General features: G+C 46.6%; 1 protein-coding gene across 1 annotated transcript; it reads right to left on the bottom strand.

The window, feature by feature from the left end:
• Window positions 1–1100: 1100 nt before the first annotated feature.
• On the bottom strand, window positions 1101–18492 carry MEIOC (meiosis specific with coiled-coil domain). The gene is made up of 8 exons (XM_005429018.1): window positions 18286–18492; window positions 16520–16645; window positions 11942–12099; window positions 11706–11810; window positions 8497–10336; window positions 6419–6553; window positions 4111–4291; window positions 1101–1393 (listed from the first exon to the last, which is right to left on the bottom strand). The coding sequence occupies exons 1-8, from the start codon at window positions 18490–18492 to the stop codon at window positions 1101–1103; spliced, it is 3045 nt and encodes a 1014-aa protein (XP_005429075.1).
• Between the last annotated feature and the right edge of the window lie 740 nt (window positions 18493–19232).

Below are 19232 nucleotides of genomic sequence, written 5' to 3'. Positions count from 1 at the left end.
ACCTTCTGCTGAGCCTTTCTCAGTCGTTTCTGCACATCATCGAATGCCAATTTATCTAATGCCATCACCCCTTCTGCATATCAGCATTCCCAGCAGCAGGAAGGACAGAGCCATGTGGGTACCAGGGTGTGCAGGCATGGTCAGCTCAGTTACTTTAACCCACTGTTAAAGTGGGTTTTTCCCAGGGCCACTCTGTCCTGAGCACCAGCATTGGGTGCTGGTGAATCCATCACTCCTGCTCCTAAAGACTCAGAGCTGCAAGCAAACACCAGTGCTGGGAGCTGCCCAAATGCAGAAGGGAACTAAGAAGTCTAGAAGTTGACAATCAAATTTCAAACCAAACTAGTAACTTTAAGAAAATCCAAATTTCAGAACTTGGCATGACCTTTTCTGAAGTTAAATTAAAAACAACGCTCATTATTGAAGCTCCTTCACAGCTCTGCAGGACAATCCTGTCTGCCTGTCGTAGTTTGATTATGCTTAAATACTTTACAACAGTAGTTCATTAGTTCCCAAGAGCATTCCAAATACCTGAACACATTCACTAAATTCATGGTTTCACACAGCAATTATGCTCTACTGGTAATTTAGTGGCACCTGGTGCATATTGCCTTTCCCAAACGTAGACTTTAAAATCTCAAATTCATAAATATTTGTATTTTAAATATCTAGTTTTACATGAATATTGGGTATTTCTAGCCTTTTTTCTTTCTGTTTCCAGGTTTTAGTTCAATAAGGAAACCATTTTACATCACAATCTGATCTGACACCAACCTCACACCCCGTCACACCACAGTCTTTAAGAATCATTATTTAAAAACCTATTTCCTAACGCAAAACTAAAAGGAGTTATGGGGAGAGTTGGACACCAGGCTTCACCCACAGGAGTTAAATAATATCTTGGCTGTTAATGAATGAGTCTGATTATTTTTTTTAAGTTAACATTCACCAGTTTGGCTTTACAACATTCTGACCCTGCCCATCACGTTAACAGCTTAACCTGAGAGCCCTTAAGGCAAATCTCACTTCTCATCAAGATACAGCTTTAAATATGAACTTTAGCAGTTGAAACTTTGAAGTAACTAAAAAAGAACCAAAAATTATGAGGAATTCACGTCTCCTCTCTCATACACACTGCGGAGCAGGTCCGTGCACGGCCCCGGGGCTCCCTCTGCCCCCCCTTCCCTGGGCCCTCGCGGGGCCGCGGCCGAAGCCGGGGGGGTCTCGGTTCGTTTCTCTTCGGGCGCCGCCCCCTCCTGAGGAAGTCTCTCCCGAGCCCGTTTGCCAGCGGAGGGTTTGGGCAGGGTCATCTGGAAGGCGCACCAGAGCACGGTGCGGACCTTGCGCGTGGCCAGGCACAGGGCCCGGAGCGCCGCGGCCAGAGCCAGCACCACTGCAGGGGGAGGAAAAGAGTGCTCCCTTTAGTCCTGAGCACTGCTGGGGCTGCCCTCGCCCCACACCCTGTCTGTCCCTTTACAGGTTTATAAAAGCTGGGTCTGAATTTCTCTGCCCTCACATAGAAAGGCAGTGTGTGGTTTTTAGGTTCTGAGTTTGTTACAGAACCTTCCTGCTGCAACTGCACCCCGGGGCTGGGGTGCTCCACGTACACACACACCCTAATGGCACCTGAGCACTGCTGGGGCTGCCCTCGCCCCACACCTCGTCTGTCCCTTTATAAAACCTGCATCTGAATTTCTCTGCCCTCACACAAGTGAGGCAGTGTGTGGTTTTTAGGTTCTGAGTTTGTTTGAAGGTTCTGAACCTTCCTGCTGCAGCTGCACCCCAGGGTTGGGGTGTTCCATGTACACACACACCCTAATGGCACCTGAGCACTGCTGGGGCTGCCCTCGCCCCACACCTCATCTGTCCCTTTACAGGTTTATAAAAGCTGCATCTGAATTAGGTTCTGAGTTTGTTTGAAGGTTCTGAACCTTCCTGCTGCAGCTGCACTCTGGGGCTGGGATGCTCCTTGTACACACACACGCTAATGGCACCTAGGCCCTTTAGTCCTGAGCACTGCTGGGGCTGCCCTTGCCCCACACCCTGTCTGTCCCTTTACAGGTTTATAAAAGCTGCATCTGAATTTCTCTGCCCTCATACAGTGAGGCAGTGTGTGGTTTTTAGGTTGTGCAGCTGGGGTGCTCCATGTACACACACACATTAATGGCACCTGGGCCCTCCCCTTCTGGTCACAGCAGGGTCCTTCACCTGTCCTGCCAGGAAATCCTTACCATGGGTGAAGGAACAGCTGGTTTGGGGCACTGGACTGAAGCCCACAGCTCATGTTCTGTGAATGGGTGTTGAACCACTGGGCCCAGAGCAGCTGGGGATGCCCACCCCTGGAAGTGTCCAAGGTTGGACAGGGCTTGGAGCACCCTGGGATAGTGGAAGGTGTCCCTGCCCATGGTAGAGGTGGAACTGTGTGAGCTTTAAGGACCCTTCCCACCAAAGCCATCCTGTGATTCTGTCATAAATGCTTAATATTGGATCAGATGGAATAGAAAGGTGCTGTGGAAACAGGGCTGGGCAAGACCTGCTCCCAGACAAACCAGAACAGCTTCAGGCCTTTCCCTCAAGGTTTTGCCTGACAGAGCAAATACAGTTACTGCATCCAATAATTTACTGTTCAAAAAAATCCTCCCCAACTGCTGCTGCAGGTTCAACACCCCAAGACAGTGATGGGAGGCAGAGGACCAAGCACCACACCTCCAGGTAAGTAATCAGATCCCACTGGGCAGAGCCTCCTCTCCTGTCCCAGCAGCTGCACAAGAACCTGGATCTCCAGGCCTGACAACTCCTTCCCAGACTACTCTGTTCCAAAGACAATTATTTTCATGGGCTTCAACACCCAAAAAAACCCTTCACCTTAACAAGTCCCATAATCTTCAGTCAAGGTAATGAGAAACAAGAATGGTGGGGAACAGGTGAAAAGAAAGAATGCTGCAGTGAATCTTCTGAGGTAAACTTCAGAACTGCATGATGGGACACCCCAAAGAAGTAAAAGAATCCCTGTAATTCAGATGGAGAAAGAAAAGCAGAAGGGATCAGAAGATTCAGAAACAGGTTCTGACACAAGGTAGGAGGTCAGAGTGTTGCAGGGAGCAGGAATTTACCCTGACTCCATCTCAGAGACAAGGGAACCTGCCACTCTGCCTGTGCCCTGGTGAAAGATTAAACTGAGTATTTGGCTTATTTGGGACACCATTAAGAATGGAAACATTCTGCCCATTGTATTTTTGTGCATCCATCCAAAATATGATTTGTAATTATGCCAGTCTAAGACAGAAGATGCTTGAAGAGGAAATTCATTTGTAACCTAAGGCCATCTTGGTCACTTTGGGCAGTGTCAACATGGAGATACCAAGAGGTTCTAGACAAAGAGCTGGAGGGTTCATAGGAAGAGGAATATGAGGGACAGGGAGAAGCTGTCACAGACACATTTTCTGAAAAATCCTTTCCTTAGGATTTTCCCTCCTGAGAAGCTGAGAGGCCTCAGGAACAGAATGTAAACAATGATTATCTGCTGCTGTGGAATGCAACAGGTGCATCTGTGATTGGTCTCATGTGGTTGTTTCAAATAAATGGCCAATCACAGTCAGCTGGCTCAGACTCTCTGTCCAAGACACAAGCTTTTGTTATCATTCTTTCTTTTTCTATTCTTAGCTAGCCTTCTGATGAAATCTTTTCTCCTATTCTTTTAGTATAGTTTTAATAAAATATATATCATAAAATAATAAATCAAGCCTTCTGAAACAGGGAGTCAGATCCTCATCTCTTCCCTCATCCTAACCCTGAGAACACTGTCACAAGAAACAAGAAGCAACAGCTTAGTAACACCTCCAGTCCCTGAATGTGTTATCAGAAAAACCCATTAATTTTTATTCCTTGCTAGTTTATTAATTGAATTACCACCTCCAAACTGATTGAACCTATTTATCTCTAAAACCCAGTTTTAGTGTCTCCTCAAACCTTCACCCAAACCCCACCCATTCTGCCTTTGACAAAGCTCTAACATTGAAAAGTTAAAATTTGAATTACAACCCCTCACTTATTTTTGCAAGATGTTCAACATCCCAGCTACCTCATCGGGGTACACAAGCCCAGCTATACCTCTCTCATCCTGGCACCTGGGAGGGCCGTGCCGCTGCCGGCTGGAGGCGCTGACAATTTCATCCTTCCTGCGAGCCTGCACCACGTGGATGGACTCCAGGTGCTTGTCCAGAGCAGTGGAGATGTTGGCGTGGAGCGGGGAACTGCGCAGGCGCTCCATCTTCCCCAGCAGAGTCACAACCTGGTGAACAATGCACATCTCACAGGGCTTCACACTTACAGGGAAATGAACTAACCACGGAGAACAGATTAATTATCATCATTACTTTCTTTTGAGAGCAGAGAAGTTACAGCTGAAGCAGGTTTAAGTTCTTAGCTGGGATTTGTTATCTCCAAACCCAAAGCTGTGGTACAGCTGGGTGTGCAAAGGACAACAGCAAAGCTGTTGTCCTTTGCACACCCCAGTCAGGACCCCCAGGGTACTGGTTAATTCCAGATCTGTACAGCTTTGAGACATCCCTGAACAAACAGCAACCCCAGGTTACTGGTGAATACCAGACCTGTACAGCTTTGAAACATCCCTGAACAAAAGGTGCTTTCAGAACAATTTTTTTATTCTGAATTTTTTTTTGCATTTTCCTGAATTCAGAGCACTGGGGTCCTCCCTTCTCACAGCATTGCTGCAATTTCTGAAAAACCCAGGTGGGGACGTTGTGCTGTGCAGGGCAGCCTGGGCCAGCAGCAGTCACAGCTGCACTGAGAAAGGAAAAGCTGCTGTGGAACCATGGCTGACTTTGGGATCAACACTCAACACTAAGGGAGCTGAGAACAAACATTCAGAAATAATTCAGGTTTGTTTAGTCCACTGAAAACGTGCATTTTTGTTGTCTTATCTTACACCAGTCACACCACTTGTGGGTTTCCCAGTGGTGAGTGACTCCTCAGCCACAGTCACATAATGCTGAGAACCTGGTTACTGGTCTGCAGAAAAAGAGAAACTAAAAATCCCCAAACTGAGATGTTCCTTGAGCCATGGCTACGCTTAATGCCTTAAAGAAATGCATGTGACTGTCAAAAAGATTTAATTGGATGCTCCAACTATAAAGAGTTAATCCCAGATTCAGCCAACTCAGCTCCCACTCAAACCTTTGTACCAGGGTTCCTCTCTGGCCATCACCAAGATGTTTCCAGATGTTAGAGTCCAGGTTTCTGATGTCAGAGTCCAGGTTTAACAGCCCCACTCTGCTGATGAGCATCCTTAAAAATACCTAACAAGGGTTTGAGGTGCTGTACCCTAAAGTTTGGTTCCTCAAATGGCTGGAGAGGCTTAAGCAGTGTTTTGGAGGCAGTTCTGAATTACCAGGACAAGGGCAGGCAAGCCTTCTAAACATGGAAACTAAGGCTGATCTTTTGGGATTCACAGAGCAGGAGTTTTAGTACCCTAGGCCCATCCATGTCTTGCAGTCCATCCCTCAGCTGGATGGGCAGCACCAGGCAGGCCCTGCAGGAGGGAGCAGACACAGCTCCAAGGATTATTTCTCCTGTGTGAGGCAGGCAGGACAGGCTGCTGCTCCCCCCTGCTGCCCAGTGGCTGGCCCAGCACTGCTGCAGCCTCCAAACCCAGAATTTCCCAGAACCCTTTCACCCCACAGCCCCTGGCAGGGGGGACAGGCTGGTTTCTGCTTCTCCTTGCCTGCAGCACCAGCACCATGGCTCTGGGCCTCAGGAGGGCCACAGCAGCCCCTCACCATTCTGATGGCAGAGTTTGTGCTCCCTCCTCCCCCAGCTGTCACCTCCCCAAGGACCCTGGCTCTGTTTGCCCATAGAGCTCAGCAGATGCCAGATTCCCTTGCCCTACTGGGTTAAAGAGCAAACTGGTAACAGAAACTCAGGTTGAAAGTACATCAAATAATCATTCTGCAGTAAAATATGCAGACTCTCAAGGAAATATATATGTCAGTATCTTCCAAACATTAAGTAAACCTGTTTTTTCCCATAAAGACCTCCTCCATCACAGTGTCTCCAAATCCACAGTGAACATTTCCCTGCCGAGCTGCTCTGAATGCAGCACCCCTGAGAGCTGTGCACAGGCTCCAGGACTGGATGCTGCACACTCCTGCACCAGGAACAACATCCTCCAGACACATGGGGATGTAACTGTGAGCCTCAGCCCCTCTGTGGTTCCCTGGAAACAGCACCCTGGAGCTGCAGAAGCTCTAACAGGGACTGCTGAAATGCCATTCCCTGCACAGCAAGGAAGAACAAAGCTATTTTGGGAAAAGCCGCTCTGATCATCTTACCTATCTCACACTGTACTCTAAGTTCTGTGGGATAAGTTCAATAGATTTTTTTTAGTCCTACAACTCACTCTGGCTTGTTCCCGTAGCTGATCCACAATTAAGCGATCAACCCTTGATGGATTTGATGTCAGCCTTGGAATTGGAATGTTGTTAGTACTGGAAACCTTCTTCCCTTGGAAATTCTTAGCAAGAGCTGATTCAGTCTGCAGGAAAACAAAAGAACAACTCCCTCAGAATGTACATGCAGAGTGTGCTTCATTACAGAAACAAGAAAAAATATCAGGTTCAATTTCTTCCCATCAGGGTTTTGGAGATTTTTAAAGGAGACAATGAGGATTCAGGCATTTGGGATTTAACCCTCTGGTGAGACAATCACCTGCTTTAAGTGAACAACTGCTTTACTCAAAGCAGTTCAACTAAAGCAATCGTGCCAACACACCGTGTTCCAGCAGTGCTATGTCTGCTCACTCTGACTACAGCCTGTACTGGTTTTGCCTGGAAATAAAATGGAGGTAAGTCAGAATTACAGGGAAAAAAAAATGACCAAACAGATGTGGATCTCACACATAAAATTAAAATAAAACTGTTTCAGTCAGCAATTAACCTAATTTTTGTACAGATTAAACTACAGATTAAATTAAATTTTTGTACAGAAAGATTTTTTCCTAAGCACCCTGGTCCAGTGGAAGGTGTTCTATGGCAGGTGAGTGGAGCTGGATGGTCTTTAAGGTCCCTTCCAAACCAAACCATTTCAGGATTCTGTATTTTATTTAGCCATCAGAAAACTATTTTGAAAACTGTTTGCAATATTCCAAATTTCCATCTCTTTCATCCCCTTGTTATGTCATTCTAAAACACCCATAACAACATAGAATTAGCTAAAACTGATTTAAAACTGCAATTCTTGGATGGTTTCATAAGTGGTCCATAATCAACAAGAACATGGAGTGCCAAGACAAGGGGGAATGGCTTCACACAGAGAGAGCAGCTCTAGACTAGATATTAGAAATAAATTGTTCCCTGTGAGGGTGGAGAGGCTCTGGCACAAGTTTTCCAGAGCAGCTGTGGCTGCCCCACCCCTGGAAGTGTCCAAGGCCCAGCTGGATGGAGTTTGGAGCAGCCTGGGACAGTGGAAGGCGTCCCTGCCCAAGGCAGGGGCTGGGACTGAAGGAGATTTAAGGTCCCTCCCACCCCAACCCGTTCTGAGATTGTGATAAAGTTGACTTTCTCCCACCATGGCTCCTGGCCATGCACATGCCAGCTTTTTCTCTCTTGCACTTTCCATGCACCCCAGACACCACCTCCCCTCCTTAAGCTGGGCTCACTCTTCCTCAACCCCTCTATACAGAGCAACTCCTGGTTTTTGTCAGGAAACACCACCAAAAAAATCCCCACATTACATCATCTTGGAATTGGTTTCTTTGTAGGGGCTGGCACAGGAGAACTCTCCAAGGCCCCACAATTGCCAGGTGACATTTGGCCCAGCTTCCCCCACAGACAAGCCCAGGTAGTGAAATTCAAACCCCATCTATCTCAGCTGGTGAAATGAAAACAGGTTTTCCTACAGACTAAAAAGGAAACTGCTTTTGGGAGGGCTCCACACAGCACTACCTGAGCCTTTTACTGCAAGGGTTTTAATTAAATGACCCTTCCCTCAGCCTCTGTTTCTGGGGGAAAAAAAAAAGAACCCCTTCAAATACACCTAGGTTTAAACCTTCAGGGAAACAGGAGGTAGGAATTCATTATAGCTTCTAAAAAATGGAATTGAAGGAAATAAAGTTTAGTTTCAATTCAAAACATTTACTGGATTTGCTTTCAAAGTTCCAGAGGCACTGTATTTACTGTATTAATAAAAAGGGTATAGCACATCTTTGTTCCTCATGAACCCACCTTCCCCAGCCCTGGGACTGGAAGAACCCCTGAATTCCTGCTTTTAGTGCAACATTCCATACAACATTAGCTATGCTTCCAGCCAGGCTACAAATCTCCACACCTTTCACTTTCTATCCAAAAACAAACTTGTAACTTTGAAGTTCCAACAAGCATTTCAACTTCTCCCAGCAGAACTACCCATGATCTGTGACGGCACTGAGCAGGATGAGATCTACATCAAATCTGTGATATTTTTCTAGTTTGGTTTTCTTACCTTCTTCCTTTCTTTCTCCAAAGCTCTCCACTGCTCATAACACTCTTCCAGTCTCACATGCAGCTCGCTGGCAGGCCCACTGCGACTTTTAACTTGCTTTTGAAATCCAAATGCTGACACAAAACCAGAAAGGGCATTGTCACCATACATCTTCTCTGTGAAGCAGGGGTAGAGGCGTTTGAGATCGTCCTGGGAGAACAAGGTGTGAGGCTCCACCAGAGGCACCACGGAGCGGCCCAAGAGGTGAGCAGATCTCATGGGGAAGGTGCTGGGGCCCAGCTGCCGGTTCCTCCTGAAGTCACCCACCACGCAGTTGGGAATGCCTGGAGCCTGCAGGCAGCTCCCAGCACCAATGGCACTGGTGTCCCCATTCCCTGCCCCGAGATGCAGCTGCCCCTGAGATTCCAGTAACTCCTGGTACATGTCCTGGAACACCCCATCCACCTGGTTCTGCCCTTCCAGATCGCAGTGCTCGCTCTGTGGCTTCAGCTGGAAACGCTGTTTGTTCAGATTATCAATGATCCCCAACTGCTGAGCCAAGTAACTGTCACAGAATCCATTGGGCTGCTTCAACTTCTTCTCACTGAGGTACTCGATGAGGTTCTCTTCCCCACCCCTAACCAGGGCTTCCATGCACGCAGCTGCCCGAGCTCGCTCTGCAGTGCTGTAGCCGAAGTCAAGGCTGGAGAGGAATGGGTTGTCTTGACAGTACTTGTGAAGTAAATTACTATTTAAAGGCAAATTTGAAGATGGCAACTGAAAAACATCATTAGAATGACGAGAGCTTTTTGGAAATGCAGGTGACTGATTATTCAGTTTCAACAAAGGACTTGGATTCTGGAAAGGGCCAGAGGCTGTGGGTTTGGTTTGGATGTTCATCCACCCTGGCCTGGCGCTAGAGCCTGCTGAGGGGACTGCTGCACTGGGCAACAGTGGGAGTGATTTGTAGAATTCAGGATTCTGAAGATCGGCCTTGGAAAACTGCTGCTTTTCCACACCATTATTCCCTGGACAAGCTGCAAAAGATTTTAGTCCATATTCAAATTTTTGCCCAAAATCAGTGCTGAAGGAAGATTCGCTTGCAAATTGTTTTTCTGATACAAGTCCTACAGACTTGGGAAATGTAAAGTCATGCTGATCTGAAATTGTATCTTCAAATTTTTTCTGAGTTCCTGATTTAACTTGAAATAATTTAGCGTAGGGCTCTGCATCCAGAGATGGTGCCTCAGGGGTTCCATTTACCAGCTTTCTATTTTCTTGGAGGCTACAACTGGTGCCCTTGTTGGGCTTTGCTTTACCAGCATGAGAATATTCAGTGTACCTGGTAAAATCTGTGTTCTCATTGTATCTGTGACACTGTGGAAGGAATGTTTCAGCCCGCTTTGGGTGCACCTGTGCCTCTGCTCCCTTGGGACACACCTTCTCCCTTCCATAAGAATAAGCATCGGCTCCCAAGTCTTTGATTGCTTCTGAGTACCCAGCCTGGGCTGCAAAGGTGTTTTTCAGGTAGGGGTAGTTCTGATAGACAGGCGTTGTCTTCACACTCTCATTAGCCTGCAAGTTGCAGCCATTGGCACGATCACTCCTGGCAGAGTACAAGCTCTGCTCTTCCAGGTCCACGCCGCCAAAGCCGCAGTAACAATCGTCTGCCTTCTGCTGTGGCACCAGGGTGGGACTCTGCAGGAACTGCTTGTCAGCAGCAGGGAGGGACTCCGTGCCATAGAAACCCTGCTGGGGCACTGCTCCAACAACTGCCCGCCTGCTTTCTGGCAACAGCTCATGGTGCTCCATTCTGCTTGTGTTCACTGGCCACACTGACTTCAGGGTGGGAGGACAACTCCTTGAAAAACAAGAAACACATGGTTAGACACTGATCTGTGCTGCTGCTCTTTGTTCCCAAACACAAAACAAGGTTTAAGAAATGAATTGTTCCTAAATAATTTCTCTCAAATTATTCCAAGATGTCTGACTTCAATTTCTACCCAGTCCTGTCATCCTCAGTTTCCCATATCTATCTGAGAAAACAGATTCTGCCTTGTCTGAACACACCACCACAGCTCGGGAGCTGTGGATAGGCCTTCAAGCTGCAAAGGATCTGTACACATCAAACCCTGGTCTGTCAGTCCTGTGCACCATCACCAAAATACTCCTGGTTCAGCACCAAGCTCAGGCACCCAGACTGCCCTCAGTGTTCCAAAGCCATGTCCCAGCACTCCAGAGAAAATGCTTCTCTCTCACCTCACTTGTGCACTGCTTACTGCAGGTAAAGCCAGAGGCAGCATCCCAGCACACCTCATTTTTTCCACTAACCAGCATGAATGAACCATCAATCCCTGATTGCCAAGGAGAACTGTAAATACACTGAGTAAAGGGGAAATGCTCCTGGAAGCCATCACAGGCCAGATCTGGGAGTACTGAACCAGCCCTGCCTGTCCATAGCAAAGGAATTAATAAGTTTTTTGTGATATCAAGACTGACTCTGAAGTTTTCCCTGACTTCAGCCACATAAGAGAAATCACTGGAATTGTTTGGGAAGACAGAAAGGAAAAGCAGTGCCTGGCTTGGGAACCTGAGAACTGGGCTCCCTGTCTTGTCTCTTAAACCTGGAAAAGACAGAGAGCTCTGTAAGTATCATGGGGATGCTGGACCTGCCCCCTTCAGTTCATGTTGTTTTGACTATGGAATTGTCTCTTCTGGTGCAGGAATAGAGGCAAAATAAACCTGACATTTAGAAACACAAATATTGCTTAGGTAGCACTAACAGCAAGAAACATTAATTTTGCATGGAATTTTCTCCTGCCAGTTCAGACAAATGTGAAGAAGTCTGTGCTTTGTGTATTTTTTCTGTGAATTGACATTAATTAGGAAAGAAACCTAAAGTCTGAATTCAGTCTTGATTAAAATAAAAAAACAGACCAAGGCACATATCCAGAGGATTCATCTGAATACAGCATGTCCACAACACTTGTTAAGATCTTATTAAAAAAATGCCAATTAACAAGTTCTGTAAATATCAGAGAGCCAGAAGCTGCCATGCAGTCTAAGTGCTTTGGGAAAAGCTTCCAAGTATCCCTAGTGAAATGTTGGAAGATGAGGGGAAGGAAGAGAAGGGAAGGGAGAGCAGGGGGCCTGGCCAGCAGCAGATGGAGCTGATTCAGGAGCACAGTAAGAACAGAGAGGGGAGTTTTGGTCACCTGCACCTCACTCACCCCTCAGCAAAGCACGGCTGTGGTTTGTCTTGCTCTTCCAGGATGTTGGACACGAGTCCATACAAATCAGTTTCACTGCCATAATCATTCCTTTCGGGCTGAATCCTGAAAACCAACTGTGTATTAATAAAAAGAATTCCTTCCTTCAAAGTACTTCCTATGTTAAATTAAACAGAAAAATATAATCCATCTACTCCAACACACACCCGCACTCACTCCCTGTCAAGGATGACTACCTGGACTTCAGGTTAATCTGAGGAGCAGCAGGCTGCTTGGTGTCATCTGTACACGTAGACCAAGGGGGGTACAAAAGGGAAGGGTCCATGGGTGCAGAGTACTCTGATGTTGAAAGGGAAGAACTGTAGGCCTGAGGTAACTCCACATTTTCTTCATTCTGCATTTAATGTATAATAAAAGCATTTATTTAACATGAAACACATCAAACTGTCATTTTGTCATTGTACATTGCTGTAACTAAGTTCACTCTGGGAGGAACCAGCACATGAGAAGTAAGCAAGCCACACACTTGGAATACAACTTATTTCAGGCCATGTTAAGGTCTTCAAGCAGAACTCTGTCCCTTCCCTTGCCCTCTGTTGCAGATGGAAGCTGATGGTATCATTCTCACCTTTCACCCCTCTTCTGAGCACAAACAGACGCTCTCAGGTGTGCTGAACTAGTGTTGCTTAAGGCTTATGGAAACTTTAATATTTTACATCCTGCCTGGCAATTGTTTAAGAAGAAGGTGCTGGAGCTGCACATCACAACTTCTTTGTCACTCAGCCTTGTGTTCTGTGTGTCCTGAGCTGAGCTTGGCTGGAAACTGAGTAGGGGACACCTCCCCAGCCACCCAGAGAACCCCCAAAAAGGCCCAGGCAGTCATAGTAACAAGTATTGATACTGGACTTGTAAGATGCTTTCTTCTATTCCACCAGACACCAGGAGCGGTTTGCATTTGAATGGGAGAATCCACAAAAGGGGCCAAAGCCTCAATTATGCTGGATCCACAGGGATTTAAGAAGAGCCCAAGGTTTTTGGAAAACAATGTAAAACTGTGTACCTTTGGGACTGGAATGGGAGGCATCACAAAAAGTATAGTGAAGAAATATGAACCACAGTGTGCATCCACAGATCCAGCATCAATCTCCCCCAGGACAAGCCAAAAAAGGAACACACTAGGAAATCATTGGCAAATAGACTTCTCTCATTGCCATGGCAGAATGGGTATCAATACTTATTGGTAATAGCTGATACATTTCCTTGGGGCCTGAAGCTTTTCCCTGCCAACCCAACCAGGCTGAGGAGTTAGGTGAGGCACTACTGAAAGAGATCATTCCTAGGTACACAATACCTACAGGTGTGTCAGCAAACTGTCCTGGTTCCAGCCAGGACAGGGTTAATTTTTGCAGTAGCTGGGAAGGGGACCCAGAAGTTATTCTGTACCACCCAAGCTCACTTCCTGGGGTGGGGGAAAGGGGCTCTTTGGGGATCCTTCCAGTCAATAAAATGTGCTGGAGGGAGCCATCCAGAATAACTGGAAACTTTTCCATGTGAATCCCTCCCTGTGCCCACTCCATGAGTGCTGTTGCTGTTACCTTCCCTTTTCCTCTATCATTGCTGCTCACAGTAAATTGTTCTTAGCTCAGCCTGTGATCTTTGCCTTTTGTGCCTCCAATTCTCCTCTCCACTGTGCCACAACAGGGAGGGGAAGGGGAGGGCAGTGTGTGGTTTGAAGAGTCTCAGTGGGAGAGCTGAACTGGGAGGGGCCATTCCCAAACCAGGACAGCCTTAACTGGGTGAGACATGAAGGGTTGGGTTAACAGATCTGTCAGAGCAGGCTGGAAACAAACCTGACCCAAGCATTTGTTGGAGTGGGTATGGAGCACCAGGCTCTGGGGAAGCTGAACAGTTCAGTGGACTGTTAAAAACCACACTCGAAACAGTGGGTGTGGGACCTTCAGACATTGGGATCTACATTTAGTGAAGGCCACCTGGTCAGTGAACACATGAGGCTACACCAATCCAGCTGGCCCTGCCATCAAAACCTCCATGTATCACAGAAGGAACAAAGGACAAAACAAAGAGGCCTGAGATGCTGCCACCAGCACTACTGAGGGTCAGAATAACACCTAGACCCAGAGCTAAAGTCAGTCCTTTTGAAATCTGTACAGGAGACCTTATCAGGTAGTCTCTTAAAAACCACATCCTGTGAATATCTGGGTCAAGAACACTTGTGTAATTGTGTTATCTCCCCAAGGAGAGCTTTGTCCTCTATCAACAAGTACTTTCACTGCAGAAATCGAACTGATCTGGACCTTCCTGTTCATGATATCCATGTGGGAGATTTGGTCTAAGACCACGGAATAATGAGGCACCAAAGGAACACGGGAAAGGACCACACCAGATTCATTTCACAACACACACAGCTGGGAAATTTCAAGGACTAGAGCCGTGGAAGCACCATTAGGACTGAAAAAACTACAGGACCAGGTAAGTGAGAAATCACCTCCTCTGGACCTTTGGGACTAAGAAAGTTAAAAAGTAACTTCATGAACTGTGCCTGGGAAGAAGGCCTGTCTTACACAGAACTTGAATGCCCTCAAGGGGTAGCAGCAATTCCAACTGCAGTAATTACTTCAGACAAACACAATTGCACAGAGCAGGATTGCAAAGACAGTGCCTGATGTCAAACTTGCTATAATGTTGGTATAATTTTACACTGGTTAGGATTCTTACTGTGACACGTTTCCCTGAATTGCCTTAACCTTTTTGAATATTAAACTTACATATGAATCCTTTTGTTCTTTCTTGTCCAGTCAAAGACGGTAACAGGAAACCAATTGTACAATGGTTTAAGGAGAATGGAAGAGAATTTAAATTATTAATTAATGGTACAACTAGATGGGAATCTGACAACACACACTCTCTAAAATCCTTTGATGCATGAGGAGGATGAATGTAAATATCATTGCTGAGGTATAGGAGATAAAGTAGTAGCAGAAGGCCATAGGATACAAGCAAAGGTAAAAGGAAACCCCTGACCATTAACACCTCCCAAAGCACCTCAAATCTGGGGAATCAGCCTGCATGTAATTCAGGAAGCAGCAAAACAACATTGGCTATTAACATTGACTGTGTTTAAAGCTATAGTATATAATATTCATGCTATTATTGCTCTAGACCTGATCAATAATGGAACCACAAGGCATCCAACAGGACACAGAGCATGGACCCATTAAGAAAGAAACCACAGGTGTCAGCACCTGTGCAGCACATGGACAACAGCTGAGGGAAATACAATTGAAATTCAAGATTTCTGCTTAGATATGGAACAGAACATCTGTAATTTTGAAATTCCACCAGTGATTAATATAAAAATGATACTCAGATACATGAGTAAAAGGTGGGTATGCTTTAGTAATTGTGAAGATGTAGAAATAGATAACCAATTAAATCACATTCTAATTTTTGTAAATTTACCCAGCTCAGAGATTCTAACTATTCAACCCCCAATAGCTTCCTTTAAACTACTAAGAAAACCCCTATATCTTAATTTCAACTATACAACCCAGCCCTATGGGTATGAGCCTTATGCTAGTATAGAAATTGCTACAATGTAAAAATTTGCAAAGGCAGTTAAAAGCAGCTAAAAACAATAGCAGAAACGCTTTCTTACTATCCATCATCATGACCCTAAATAAATCCATCAGGTAATGGAATGAGCAGAGAAAGATGGAGATCACCACAGGTGGGATGTTTTATTAAAGGCTGCACAAGCTCAGTGACTGCATTAGGCAGGAACTGTGGATTACACAGGCAGGTTTATGCAAACTTTAGTGTCTAAATTCTCTCACTTTTCACTCCTTGGTGTGCCTGGTTTGTGGGAAACTTCCCTGGGCACCATACACAGAATAAACAACACCTCCTTTCTCAACCTGACCCTTCCTCTGCACTTAACCAGCAACAATTTTAGATTAAAACATCTGCTCCAGTTTCTACTGGTTGACCCCTGCCAGGAGTTAGGAATTAGACCCCCTTTCTCCCCATCATTACACAGTGTTAAGGTACTGAAATAAAGCCAATTGATTTCTTGAGGAAAGGCATTATATCCTGATTAAGTGAAAAGGAACATCTTCACCTTTATCTTATCTGTTTGGTTTAGACACTCAGTAAGTGAAACAATAAATGGTGTTTTTGCAGGGTTAAATGTTAAAGACTCACAATACACTCCTTTGTGGAGCGGAGTAGTCTGACAAAATAACAAGTCCTGGATGGAAGAAATAGCAAGTCTGGTCTTGAAGGTACTGGGAATGAATTTTCATTTGAGTCTTTTACCTCAGTGAAAGTTTATGGCTACAAAAGGCAAAAATTCCAAGAGAGAGCTGACATATTTAACTGCCCTGGCACTTTCTGTTGATCAGACTAAGAACTGGTTCATGAGAACTCCTGGACTACAGGAATATCTGCAGCAACAGCTAAGGTTCTCCTTCTTACCCACTTTCCAGGTTTCCTAAAAGACTTGTTTGCTACTCACTCTGCCTACAGAAGAACAATTACCATGAACATTTCACCAGAACAATGGTGAAATACCATTTTAACAAACATCCCCACAGCTTCATCAGTGACTGCATTAGAAAAGCCATTGTCCCCTCTGATGAAAGTTATCACAATGAAGGTTTACTACAGTTACATCAAACACTGAGATTTACGTTCACCACTGTAAGCAACCGCTTTAGAAACATCTTCTGACCATTTTGTTGACGAGCAACCCAACCTCTTACAGAGCTATAAAAATAATCAATAACCAAGCAAACCTGTGATTTGTAGCAGCCATAGAGCGAGGCAGAGCCCGGCAGGGCGGCGCTGAACACGTCCGTGGGCCTCCCGCCCCCTTCCGCACTGCCCCAGCAGCGGCCACCGCCTCGGAACGCCACGTTGGGCTGTGGGGACAGGGACAGGGACATCAGAACACACAGAGGGGCATGTGGGGACAGAGAGAGGGACATCAGAACACACAGAACGGCATGTGGGGACATCAGAGCACAGAGAATGGCATGAGGGGCTGTGGGGACAGGGAAAGGACAGGGACATCAGCACACACAGAATGGCACGCGGGGACAGGGAAAGGGACATCAGAACACACAGAATGGCATGAAGGGCTGTGGGGACAGAAGGACAGGGACATCAGTACATAGAGAACAGCACGAGGGGCTGCAGGAACGGGGAAAGGACAGGGACATCAGAACACACATAATGGCATGTGGAGCTGTGGGGACAGAGAGAGGGACATCAGCACACACAGAATGGCACGAGAGGACAGGAACATCAGCACACACAGAATGGCATGAGGGGATTTGGGCACATGAGAACACACAGAATGGTATGTGGGGCTGTGGGGACAGGGACATCAGTACACACAGAACATAAGGGGCCACGGGGACAGGGACATCAGAACACACAGTCATAATTACACACACACACACAATTATAAACACAGCTGACAGTTATGGATTTTATATCAACATTAACTTCTTTAACACTTCTAATTTACTGCTGGATTCTGTCCCATCTGAGTTTTCAAGGATGTGGCTCTCTCTATGGATGTAAAACACTTTGCTATTTACCCTAAAGGAAAAGCTGGACCTGCCAAAGCCAAGAAACTCCAAAGACGTTCAGAGACACAGGAGGGGTAGACCAAGAGGAAATCTGCACTCTCCCTGTTTGCACCAGCTGAGCTTCCCAACATCAGAGCCACAACAGGGAAATATCAAACACAGAAGAATGCTCACAGAATCATGGCGTGGTTTGGAAGAGACCCTAAAGCACATCCAGTTCCAGCCATGGGCAGGGAACCCTTCCTCCCACAGCAGCAGAGGAGTTATCCAGCCTTCACACATTCCTGGACACCTCCGGCCCTTCCACCACTGCTCCCAAACACTGTTTAAGTTACACGATAGCATGGATGTGAATTTCCAGTTGTCAGGAGCTGGAAATTTCCAACAATACCCACTCTGAGAGCTGTGGTAGGAATCTGCTCTGTCCTGTAACTATGGGAGAAACAACTTCAACCAGAGGGACACTCCTCCAAGTGCCAGAAAACTCCTTTTAGCCAACAAATAAAAAGTGAAGTTATTGGCATTTTACCATAGCAGCTCATTTGGGATGATGAATAAACTCAGAAGAGTCAAAGTTTCCCAGGATCAGGGTGCAGAATAAGCTCTGCTCTCTAGAAACCCATCATTCTGCAGCTCCCAAGTCATCTTCATTGTAGCTCACACCACTTTTATACCCTGGTAATTTTTGGTGTTTTTCTGGCACATTTTCCAAATAAGTAAGCACACTGAGTTTTTGTAGAGCTCGGCTCTATGTCCTGAGCTTACTGTGCCACATTTTCTCCTCAGAGATTGCCATTCACAGGGACTCCTGACACTGTGACCCCACAGAACAAGGGTAAACTTGTAGGGCCACAAACAGCCCTAAGACACACCATACCCACACTTTCTTCCTTTTTCTACAAACAGGTGTTTTTCAGGATGCTGAGGGGTATTTTCCCCACAGGCCTGAGCTCCGTGTCTCACACCTGCTCCCACACGAGAGGGCGCCGGATCCCGAAGAGGGCAGCGGGGCTCGGACACGCACCGGGGTCGGGCCTCGGTGCCTCCTCAGCGCCCAGGGGGTCAAGCCCACAACAGCCGCGGCGGCCCGCTGGGTGTGTGACGGGTGAGGGCGCACAGCGAACCCCGGTGCCCGTGTCGGTCCCTGTCCCGCTCCCGTCCCTCACCTCCATGGCTCCGGGCCGGTCTCGGCGCGGGCCCGCGCGGGGAATGAAGTTTGCTTTCCAAAGTAAATAAAAAGGCAAGGGTTCAGAACACCCAATTTAAAAGAATAATGGCCTGATCAACACACAAGAAATACAATTGTAAGAGTGGGATAATTTTGCTGATGAAGTGGGAAAAAGGGAGAGGAAAAAAGCTGAGGACCAAGCTTTACTGATGGCAGAGAGTTAGACATTTCTGTATAAAGGACTGTTAAGGTTTAAGCCCAGCCAGGAGCCAAGCCCCAGGCAGCCCTTCACTCAGTCTCCCACCAGCAGTATCAGGGAGAGAATCAGGGGAGTAAAAGCTACCAAACTCATGTGTTGAAATAGAGACAGTTTAATAGGGAAAACCAAAGCCACTCACACAAGCAGAGCAAAACGAGGCATTAATTCCCTGCTTCCATGGGCAGGCAGGTGATCAGACATCTCTGGGAGAGAGGGACACATCATGCATAATGGTGACTTGGGAAGACAAATGCCATCACTCCAAAGGTCCCATCCTTCCTCTTTCTTCCCTCTTTATATTCTGAGGGTGAGGTAATATAGTCTGGAATATCCCTGTGGTCAGTGGCCCTGTCACCCCCCAACCCTGTCACCCCCCAACCCTGTCACACCCCTGACCCTGTCACCTCTCCAGACTCTGTCACACCCCTGACCCTGTCAGCCCTTGGACCCTGTCACCCCCCAGCCCTGTCACCCCCGGCCCTGTC

This window comes from Geospiza fortis, unplaced genomic scaffold (assembly GCF_000277835.1).
Source record: "Geospiza fortis unplaced genomic scaffold, GeoFor_1.0 scaffold373, whole genome shotgun sequence".
In the NCBI taxonomy this organism is placed as follows: Eukaryota; Metazoa; Chordata; class Aves; order Passeriformes; family Thraupidae; genus Geospiza; species Geospiza fortis.
The sequence above is the reverse complement of the archived record's forward strand: the minus strand, read 5'-3'. Positions and strand labels throughout refer to the sequence as shown.